At 39.2% G+C, this 12,146-nt stretch overlaps 1 protein-coding gene across 2 annotated transcripts in view; it reads right to left on the bottom strand.

Annotated features, from left to right (window-relative positions):
- Positions 1-12,146, bottom strand: part of KLHL20 (kelch like family member 20) — a 163,879-nt gene that overhangs the window by 66,113 nt on the left and 85,620 nt on the right. For both annotated transcript variants that reach the window (XM_053693256.1, XM_053693257.1), the window contains 5 exons: positions 5,110-5,204; positions 4,574-4,689; positions 4,271-4,454; positions 3,104-3,247; positions 2,407-2,540 (listed from right to left, as the gene is read on the bottom strand). In XM_053693256.1, coding sequence (XP_053549231.1) covers positions 2,407-2,540; positions 3,104-3,247; positions 4,271-4,454; positions 4,574-4,689; positions 5,110-5,204 — 673 coding nt within the window. The remainder of the gene's footprint in view (positions 1-2,406; positions 2,541-3,103; positions 3,248-4,270; positions 4,455-4,573; positions 4,690-5,109; positions 5,205-12,146) is intronic.

Below are 12,146 nucleotides of genomic sequence, written 5' to 3'. Positions count from 1 at the left end.
AGCATCAAATCTTTGTAAAAAAACACAATTTTAGCAAAGGATTGCTCCCATTAGCAAAGGATAACTAACCCTGATAGCAGAAAAAAAATACAGAAATAAACGTTTTTTATCACAGTCAACTACAATCTCACAGCTCTGCTGTGAGTGATTACCTCCCTCAAAACAAGTTTTGAAGACCCCTGAGTTCTGTAGAGATGAACCGGATCATGCAGGGAAGACAATAAGCTTCTGACTGAATTTTTTGATGCGTAGCAAAAGCGCCAAAAAAGGCCCCTCCCCCTCACACATAACAGTGAGAGAGATCAGTAAACTGTCATAAATTAAATAAAACGACTGCCAAGTGGAAAAAATAGTGCCCAAAACATTTTTTCACCCAGTACCTCAGAAAATTAAACGATTTTACATGCCAGCAAAAAACGTTTAACATTAATAAATTAAGTGTTATTAAAAAGCCTGTTGCTAGTCCCTGCAAATCAGGCTAAAGTTTTATGCATACAGTATAATTCCAGTGAAGTGCCATTCCCCAGAATACTGAAGTGTAAAATATACATACATGACAGCCTGATACCAGTTGCTGCTACTGCATTTAAGGCTGAGTTTACATTATATTGGTATGGCAGAATTTTCTCATCAATTCCATTGTCAGAAAATAATAAGCTGCTACATACCTCTTTGCAGATTAATCTGCCCGCTGTCCCCTGATCTGAAGTTTACCTCTCCTCAGATGGCCGAGAAACAGCAATATGATCTTAACTACTCCGGCTAAAATCATAGAAAAACTCAGGTAGATTCTTCTTCAAATTCTACCAGAGAAGGAATAACACACTCCGGTGCTATTATAAAATAACAAACTTTTGATTGAAGGTATGAAACTAAGTATAATCACCACAGTCCTCTCACACATCCTATCTATTCGTTGGGTGCAAGAGAATGACTGGGGGTGACGTAGAGGGGAGGAGCTATATAGCAGCTCTGCTGGGTGAATCCTCTTGCACTTCCTGTTGGGGAGGAGTTAATATCCCAGAAGTAATGATGACCCGTGGACTGACCACACTTAACAGGAGAAATATAGGCAGATTGATAATTCCAAGAAAGTGTTAATGCATACACTACTTCCGCCTGAGGATCCCAGGACCTGAAAAGGCCCCTGGGAAGTTCCTTGTTTAGATGAGATGCCATCAGATCTATTTCTGGAAGCCCTCACATCTGAAAAAATTGAAAAACATATCTGGTTAAAGAGACCATTCTCCCGGATGTAAAGCTTGATTAACAGAGATAATCCGCTTCCCAATTGTCTATACCTGAGAAAAGGAGCACAGAAATTAGATAGGAGCTGGATTTAGCCCAAGCAAATATCCGAGATACTTCTGTCACAGCCTAAAGACTGATAGTCCCACCCTGATGATTGACATACGCCACAGTTGTGACATTGTCTGTCTAAAAAAAACGTCTCTTCTTCAAAAAGAAACCAAACTGAAGAACTCTGAGAATGCACGGAGTTCCAAAATATCAAATGGTAATCTCGCCTCCTGAGATTTCCAAACCCCTTGTGCAGACAGAGATCCTCAGACTGCCTCCCAAAATAAAAGACTCGTATCTGTAGAGATCATGGTCCAGGTTGAAAGAACCGAAGAGACCTGTAGAACTAAATGATGGTGATCTTAAGAAAAAAATATTTATTCATATGCATTATCCCAAATAATGAAACTGACAGTCTGAATGAAGGAATACCGATTATCCTGAATCATGGCAAATATAAGTTTAAAGACATATATTTAGAACTTTACATATAAAAGCGCCCAACCATAGCTTAGAGTGTCACAAAAAATAAGACTTACTTACCCCAGGACACTCATCTACATATAGTAGATAGCCAAACCAGTACTGAAACGAGAATCAGTAGAGGTAATGGTATATAAATAAGAGTATATCGTCGATCTGAAAAGGGAGGTAGGAGAAGAAATCTCTACGACCGATAACAGAGAACCTATGAAATAGATCCCCTAGAGGTAGACCATTGTATTCAAATAGGTAATACTCTCTTCACATCCCTCTGACATTCACTGCACTCTGAGAGGAAAACCGGGCTTCAGCCTGCTGCAAAGCGCATATCAACGTAGAATCTAGCACAAACTTACTTCACCACCTCCATGGGAGGCAAAGTTTGTAAAACTGAATTGTGGGTGTGGTGAGGGGTGTATTTATAGGCATTTTAAGGTTTGGGAAACTTTGCCCCTCCTGGTAGGAATGTATATCCCATACGTCACTAGCTCATGGACTCTTGCTAATTACATGAAATAAATTTCTACAATACATTTCTATAAGATTATAAAATGATTTTCTAATATCGTAATAACATTAGAAAATCTAAGTATAAATAAGAGCTTTGCAGGTACGGTCACTAACCTGTATTTAAAGGAGACGTTCCATCGGAACCCCCAACAGCATACAGGAACCCGCCGAGTACTGCAACAGCTACACCAAGCCTCCTTGTACTCATGGAAGCTACTCGTGTCCACTTATTTTCCTTTGGGTCATACCTATAGCCGTAAAAAGGAGGAAAACGTGAACCTGCTCATCCAACAAACACTTAGAAATGACAACTTCTAATAGATATTGATTATAAAATGAAATCGTATAGCTTTCTTTTTGCAGTTAATGGACACTAAAAACTGATTATTTTTTATATATTGGATACAATAGTGTGTGAGAGAGAGAGAGAGAGAGAAAAAGTAAAACAGGGCTGAAGTAGAAAGGGGAGAGAGGGGGTGAGCTTGATAGACAGAGAGGAAGAGCAAGACAGTGGGGGTAAAGAAAAGAGAGAGAGTAGGGGGTCGATTTATCAAGCTGAGGCGGACAAGGGGGCATATACGCGCCCCTGTCCGCCGCAGCTCGCCTCTGACGGTCTGAATTCTCCTGGAGGAATTCAGCAGTGCACACGAGCGCTATTTTGCAGTCGCATGCAATCCCGCCCCTGCGTGTGAGAACCTGCAGCCGTAGAGGCTCAAAGGCTGGCGAAAGCCATTGATAAATCGACCCCTTGGGGCAGAGCGAAAAGCACAGATGCAGGAAACAGCGGCATATGATAGGTAGTAGACTTTACCTTTCCACAATATTAAGACAGGAGACACCATCTTGGCCTCCAACCGCATAAAGATATCCCCCGAGAACAGCAACACCAACGCTTGTCCTGCAAGTGCTCGTAGGAGCCACATCACTGCTCCACTGATTGGTCTTTGGGTCATATCTATAAGCAATTACAAAAATGTAACAAAAAATGCTAATAGAGGAAAAAAGAAAAAGCATAACTTTAAACTAATACAAATCGGCCCACTTTCTAGTGTTGTAAAAAACACAGCCTATAGGCCACAGTAAATACAAAAATCAAATTTAAAAGGGAAATTAAACACCTTTTGCATTTGTGTAAAAAATTGTGCTAGTCTTACGCTCCCTAGAAAAGCCAAACAGAAAAATCTGCAACCTAAGCTTTCAAAATGCTGCAAATTGCCTCAACCAACTGTTTGATCTGCAGATTACAGAATTTGCATTCTGTATTTCTAGGGATCGTAGCAAAATGCATCATTTTTACACAAAAGCAAAAGGTGTTTAGTGCCCTTTTAAGGATCAATAGCTAAAAATATAATTTTATATGGAATTACAGTAAACAAAAAAGTGACATTAATTAAATCGCACTACCTCTTAATTTTCATAAAAACACACAAATACCATAAATAGAGGTTTATTCAAAGGGACAGATATATTACGCCTTTACTACCCATTCCCCAGCTTTGCACAAACAACATTGTTATATTAATATACTTTATAGTCTCTAAACGTCTGCCTGTTTCTAAGTCCCTGCAGGCCTCCTCTTATTTCAGTACATTTTATTAGATTCTCATAGCCAGACAATGCTAATTCATGTGTGCCATACAGAAATAAATTACTCCACAGTGAGCACAATGTTGAGTTAGCACTGGGTGGCTAAAATTCAAGTTTGTAAAAGCATTGCGAAAAGGAGCAGTCATAGAGGTAAAAAGTATATTAATATAAAAGTGTTGGTTGTGCAAAATTGGGGAATGGGTAATAAAGGGATTATCTATCTTTTTTAAACAATAGCAATTTTCAAGTAGACTGTCCCTTTAAAGAGGTTGAAAAAGTCTTGAGAAAAGATTTTAGCATTTACATAAAACTGTTATAAATATACAGAAGACCAGATAGTAGATGGTATTTTCTTTATTCAAAGATTTTAATATGCCACAATGAGACTTACCTTTCAACACTGTTGAGGTATGACGATCCATCATGGCCACCAACGGCATACAGAAGATCATCTAAGACACTAACCCCAACCCCGCAGCGTCGTTTGCTCATAGATGCCACCATCCTCCATTCATTGGTCTGTGGGTCATAGCGTTCCACACTAGAAATGGCATCTCCACTGCACCAGCCACCAACTACAGAAGGCAAAAGGAAAGTCTTGCAATACAATATTTGCAAAAAGCAATTAAAGACTTAACAAAATTGTGGGAGGAAGCACAGTGTAAGAAATACAAAGAAATGCTGCAATCAATACCTGCAAAAAGTACCTCCCCACAACGTATTGGCTTTCGAGGTCGTGTTCTGGGTCCTTGCATAAGAGGTCTCTCTTGAGGAAGCAGAAGGTAGTTCTTGGCTTCATCCACTAAGTCTCTGCAGACAGAAAAAAAAAAAGTCTGGGTTGAATAATAGTGACCATAAAGGTTAAAAAAAACAGCTTCTTTTTTTTTTAAGCTATACATAACTAAACATTTTATAGAATATTACATTTTGAGTTGGAATATCGTAGTTAGGTAGCAAGGGACAAGAGCTGCAAAAGCATAAAACAAAGTATAATGAGTGGTACAACAATAGATGAGTGATCGCTCAAATCTCCACAAAATAACTGTCCCTTTAAACTCTCTTAACTATTTAGAAATATACAAAGCATAATAATGTGCACAGATGAGCTCTTACATACAAGCTGATACAAAATATTTAAAGGCACATCATATTTCAATAGTTCTGCAACACATTTTAGTAAATTTTTGGCAAGGATTGTGAAAGAAAAAGCACAATGTATAAACACTATACCTGCACTCCTCATCACTTTTGATCAGAGGATCAGATCCTACTGTTCCCACTAAGAATTTTGGACTCAACAGAGGTAACCGAACATGCTGAAGTACCTGGGAGAAAATTAGACAAAGATGATTTCATTAACAATAATAAATAAGACAGAGCAAATTATGTTATGTTTATTGATCTGATGAAAGACGATCAGTCTCTGAAACATCATCTAATAAAGCTGACACTTTTTTGAGTGAAAATCCTGAGAATGCATCTTTTGTTCCTGGACTATCTTTAGCTTGTTTGCACCCAGGTGGCTGACCCAAGAGGGAGGTTTCGTTGTATGTATGTATGTATATATATATATACACACATACACACACAGACACACACACACATAAAAAAAACTGAATAGACAAATAAGGTATATAGGTAGAGGTAGCTAGCTTATCATAATGCCCTCAGGTGCCTGTGTTTGTTTTGCTTGTGCGAAAGGATAGACAGAGCAGAAATCTGTCCCTTTAAGGAACTAGCTGACAATCCCTTCTCCAATCCTTCTTGGAGAAAAGATAATATCCGAGGAATCCTGACCTTACTCCATAGTAACCTTTGGATTCACACCAATGAAGATATCTACACCATATCTTATGATAGATTTTCCTAGTGACCGGCTTTCGAGCCTGAATTAAGGTGTCAATGACCGACTCAGAGAAACCACGCTAAAATCAAGCGTTCAATCTCCAAGCAGTCAGACGCAGAGAAATTAGATTTGGATGGTTGAAAGGACCCTGAAGTAGAAGGTCCTGCCTCAGCGGCAGAGTCCATGGTGGAAGGGATGACATGTCCACCAGATCTGCATACCAAGTCCTGCGTGGCCATGCAGATGCTATCAAAATCACCAAAGCTCTCTTCTGCTTGATCGTGGCAATCAGACGAGGGAGCAAAGAAAAGGTGGAAACACATAAGCCAGGTTGAAGGACCAAGGCGCTGCTAGAGCATCTATCAGCGCTGCCTTGGATCCCTGGACCCGTAACAAGGAAGCTTGGCGTTCTGACGAGACGCCATGAGATCCAGTTCTGGTTTGCCCCAAAGTTGAATTAACTGTGCAAATACCTCCGGATGAAGTTCCCACTCCCCCGGATGAAAAGTCTGCCGGGGGAAACGGTCAGTGCCAAAGAGCTATCTCCATATCTACACCAAGTTTTCCATTCCATTACAGGAGAAAGTGGAGAACAGGAATTCCTAATTGAAAGAGCACATAGAGCCTTGAGAGCAAAGCCTAAAGATGATCTTCCACCTAGAGATGTTATTGTAAAGCTGCTGCGTTACCCTGATATAGAGCAGATTTTTAACAGCTAAACCCTACTTTCAAACATCGGGGTAATGTAATCCAGTTCTATCAGGACCTATGCATTAGAACTTTACAGCGTCGACAAGCCTTGCGACACCTCACCTCTCTTCTGCAGAAAAATGGGATCAACTACAGGTGGGGCTTTCCTTTTGCCCTCCACATAACTAAAGACAGCAAGACGATAACTCTCACGTCTAGACAGGATATTCCTTAAGTCTGCAAGATTCTAAACCTGGAAATTCCAGATTTACGACCTGATTATATTTCTACAACACAAGCTAACTCTATGAATTTACAGATTTCCTCACGCAAATCCAGTTGGTCCAAGGTAACGAGGAAGATGGCCAAGACTTGAATGTGGACTTTTTACTTACTGTGTGAGTGATGATTGCTAATTTTAAATGCTCTTTTGTCATCTCCACTCTCTTCTATTGTTATTTAGGAGATGGTCAATATAATAGTTATTTGGGACTAGTCTTACACCGATATCAACGATGTTAAGATAATTCGTACTGCACCCTCACATGCAGAATTAAGATGTATAAGTGGTTATTCGTTACGTTAATATTGTTGACGGTACATATGCAGTTATTAATGTTTTTGTTTTCACTGTTATTCAGTTTGTTAATTATGTCACTGTGATACAACTGATTACACAATCTCAAACATTGGTACATGTCCAGAATATCCACAGAGCAAGAATAAGAGGTATAGAAATTACTACAATTAGGTGCGAGTTGTTCTTAAATCCGGAGACAGGGTATAGTAGATACATATACATTACATTAAAGATCATGCATACCAACAACACAATTGAACCAATTATGACTCTCCCAACCATTAAATTAATCTCACATAACGTGAGAGGTCTAAATTCAGATCCAAAAAGACGTACGGCCATGACTCATAAAAAAACTTGACGCCAATATTATTTATTTACAAGAAACACACTTTGCTAAGCCTCACATACCGAAGTACTAGACTAGGGAATACTGACAACATTATCAAGCCACGACAGAGTAAAACAAAAGGGGAGTCTCTATATTAATCCATTCGTCACTACACTATACACACACTAAGACTATCTCAGATAGAGGACGCAACTTGTTGGTACACGGACAGATACAAGGGGTAGAGACTTTTTATTGTTTTAAAAGATAGATAATCCCTTTATTACCCATTCCCCAGTTTTGCATAACCAACACAGTTATAATAATATACTTTTAACCTCTGTGATTATCTTGTATCTAAGCCTCTGCAAACTGCCCCTTTATTTTAGTTCTTTTGACAGACATGCAGTTTAGCCAATCACTGCCTGCTCCCAGATAACACTGTGCTCGTGCACGTGAAGTTATCTATATGAAATACGTGAACTAACACCCTCTAGTTGTGAAAAACTGTTCAAATGCATTCTGAAAAGAGGAGGCCTTCAAGGTCTAAGAAATTAGCATATGAACCTCCTAGATTAAGCTTTGAACTAAGAATACTAAGAGAACAAAGCAAAATTGGTGATAAAAGTACATTGGAAAATTGTTTAAAATTACATGCTCTATCTGAATCATGAAAGTTTATTTTGGCCTAGACTGTCCCTTTAAGGACAGTCGCCCAAACTATATTAGAGTTGCTTTCACCCCATACTCTTCTTGACACGTGGAAGGCACAACATGGTACTACAACGGACACAACCTTCTTTTCAGCTGCACATAAAAGTTACTCAAAACTAGATTACATCTTCATAAACCAAATTTTAAGACCTATTCTTACTTTGGTCAAAATAGAGACATGCTCATGGTCAGATCATTCCATCACCCAAATTCATCTGGAGGGCCTGAGGGATCCCAAGAGAACTCAAACATGGTCTTTTGACCCTTCTTGTCTTAGGGATTCACTAGCTAAACAAGGTATATTAAGAGAGAGGGGAGAATACTGGAAAATTAATCTAGGTACGACAGTCAATCCCATGTCAGTGTGGGCGGCACACAAATCTGTTATAAGGGGATTACCGATTAAAGAAAAAACTAAATATAAGAAGAAATCCAATACACTTACCAACCAACTACAAGCAGATTACCGCCCTCGAAAGATAACATAAGACAACAGAGGCACACTCTACCTTGCACGCACTCCAAAAAAAAAAAAAAAAAGACAACATACTCTATTAAATTGGTCCAGAAGCTGAAAACAAACTATATGTTATATGCAAACAAACCTGATAAATATTTGGCCAAAAGAAAAAATTAGAGATAGCTACCAGGCAGATTCTATCCCAATTCTACAATGCTCTGATGGCAAATTAACTTCCCACCCCCAAGAGACAGTGGACACATTCGCCCAATATTATGGGACACTATACGATGGAAAGAAAGTAGAACACACCATAGAGAAACAAAATGTATTAAATACCTTTATAGATAAAGCCTGTTTAAGACAGATCACTAAAGAAGATCAAGCAAAGCTTAATGCCCAAATCACTCATAATGAGGTCCTACAAGCTATTAAAGACCTTAAGTCAGGAAAGGCCCCGGCCCCCGATGGTCTCCCAGGGGAATATTATAAATTATTTATCTCAACTTTGGTTCCTCACTTGGTACAATTTGCTAACTATATATTAGAAGGGAATAACATACCCAAAGATCTTCTCCAGGCCAAGATAATAGTATTACCAAAGCCAGGTAAAAACCCCAAACACTGCGCTAGCTACAGGACAATCTCTCTTATTAACCAGGCATCAAAATAGTGACCAAGATTCTAGCAAATAGACTTAAACTGATTCTACCCTCTATTATCTACCCAGATCAGGTGGGTTTTATTAAAGATAGGGAAGCCCCAGACAATGTCAGGAGAATGACTACTGTAATAGATTACCTTAAAGATCACAAGGTGCCATCTCTGCTCCTCTCGGATGCAGAGAAGGCATTTGATAGGGTGGACTGGACCTATATGTACACAGTCCTAGGCAAAATGGGGCTTACAGGTTCATTTGTTAAAGCTATTAAGAATATTTACTCAAATCCAACAGCACATGTTAGAGCGATTGGTCATCAATCTAAGATTTTTCAAATATTAAATGGAACAAGGCAGGACTGTCCACTATCCCTGCTCCTATTTGCAATGAACCGCTGACTGCATCCATTCGTAACTCCCCAGATATTACAGGTTTAGATTTAGGTAACAAGTCCCATAAACTTATCCTATTTGCAGATGATGTCTTGTTAACACAAAGCCGTTGATCTCCCTCCCTTATGTATATGATATCTTACAGAAATTCTTTATAATTTTGGGGTACAAAATCAACTCAGATAAATGAGAGGCTCTCCCTATAGATATTCCTGAACATACTAGCAAACTTTTGGAGATAAACTTCGACTTTAAATGGGCAAAAGATCATATTTCGTATTTAGGTATTAAACCGACATCCCACTCAAACCAATTATACAAGGCAAATTATATTCCATTATATACAGCAATCAGAAAAGATCTGTCTAGGTGGCAGAAATATGGCTTTTCATGGTATGGACGTTTGTCCTCTATAAAAATGAATATTCTTCCCAGAATATTATACTTGTTCAGGATTATGCCAATTAAGATAGTTAAACAAATCATAGTTTAAATAGTTAAATTAATCAAATATTCACAGTTTACTTAGAGGAAGTAAACACGCTAGGATTCCCCATCAAGTCCTTACTAGGCACAGACAACTGGGAGGTGTAGGAGTCCCGGAATTTGATGGATTATTATAATGCCTCTAGGATGGCCCAGGCCTCTATGATGTGTAGAAGGGGGGAGGGATGTGGTATGGCCCAGGCAGGAAGCCGCAATAGGGGGATTTGAGTCTCCAGAGGATATCCTCTGGGAGAAGAGATATAATGAAATTGACAAGACAAGGTACTCTCCAATCACAATAACCTCTATGCAAATGTGGAGGAAAAAGTCTAGAAAAGGCAGATTAATGCCAGCAAATTCCCTAGTCATTCCGGTGCAATATTTGATTCCTAATGATAGTAAGATAATCCTAGATAAATGGGAGAATAAAGGCCTCTATAGAGTAGCAGATTTTCTAGTAGACAAGACTCCTCTTACATATAATCAATTGCAACCTAAAATAGATCCACTTCCTCTACACTGGTTTCTATACTTGCAAATAATGGTGGCTATACGTAAACATATTACATTTCAGACTACAGGCCCAACCTCTGTTTTGGAAAGATATTCTAAGTCCCCGAATAGACCGAAACATGCAATCTCTTCCTTATACTTAGAAAATCAATCTAACAGTGTTAAATCCAAATCTACGACTGTCGTTCGTTGGGAACTAGACTTGATAATAGTATTACCTATAGAGGAGTGGAACTCCATCTTCAATCACTCTAACAAAGGTTTACTTTGTGCGGACCTCAGAGAAAATGCTAATAAAATCGATCTTTAGATGGCATTTAACACCAGATCAATCAGATCATACAGTGAAAGGGTGTTCTCAGAACTGTTATAGGGGCTGCCCGGTAAAAGGTACATATATCCACATATGGTGGGAATGCCATAGAATTAGGGAAATCTGGTTAAGAGTTTCTAGGGGAACTATTAGACGAACAAATTGAGATCTAAGCTTCCCAGGCATTGTTGAATCAGAAAAATGTTAGATTTAATTCTCACATTAACACCTTCCTTAGAATCATATACACTATTGTTAGGACAAGTATTGCAAAACACTGAAAGGTTGGGGCACCAGATTGGACTAAGATACTGACCAGAATTGATAACGTATATATAATATGTATGAGATAGCAGTAAATTTGCAGAACACCACTGGAACTTAATAAAATCTGGTTTTATTGGATGCTTCGGGGACAGACTAATAAGAAAAACTAGAACACAGGACAGTAGGGATACAATAGACCAGGGGTTTGATGTGGAGGGATCTCATTAATAAAAGTGGCTGTCTTTTTGCTCTGGATAAATACACTCAGGGTTTTCTACTGTATAATAAAAACAGAATTTATGTTTACCTGATAAATTACTTTCTCCAACGGTGTGTCCGGTCCACGGCGTCATCCTTACTTGTGGGATATTCTCCTCCCCAACAGGAAATGGCAAAGAGCCCAGCAAAGCTGGTCACATGATCCCTCCTAGGCTCCGCCTTCCCCAGTCATTCGACCGACGTAAAGGAGGAATATTTGCATAGGAGAAATCATATGATACCGTGGTGACTGTAGTTAAAGAAAATAAATTATCAGACCTGATTAAAAAACCAGGGCGGGCCGTGGACCGGACACACCGTTGGAGAAAGTAATTTATCAGGTAAACATAAATTCTGTTTTCTCCAACATAGGTGTGTCCGGTCCACGGCGTCATCCTTACTTGTGGGAACCAATACCAAAGCTTTAGGACACGGATGAAGGGAGGGAGCAAATCAGGTCACCTAGATGGAAGGCACCACGGCTTGCAAAACCTTTCTCCCAAAAATAGCCTCAGAAGAAGCAAAAGTATCAAATTTGTAAAATTTAGTAAAAGTGTGCAGTGAAGACCAAGTCGCTGCCTTACATATCTGATCAACAGAAGCCTCGTTCTTGAAGGCCCATGTGGAAGCCACAGCCCTAGTGGAATGAGCTGTGATTCTTTCAGGAGGCTGCCGTCCGGCAGTCTCGTAAGCCAATCTGATGATGCTTTTAAGCCAAAAAGAGAGAGAGGTAGAAGTTGCTTTTTGACCTCTCAT

This window comes from Bombina bombina, chromosome 10, assembly GCF_027579735.1.
Source record: "Bombina bombina isolate aBomBom1 chromosome 10, aBomBom1.pri, whole genome shotgun sequence".
NCBI lineage: Eukaryota > Metazoa > Chordata > Amphibia > Anura > Bombinatoridae > Bombina > Bombina bombina.
Note: the sequence above shows the minus strand (reverse complement) of the source record. Positions and strands in the feature narration are given on the sequence as shown.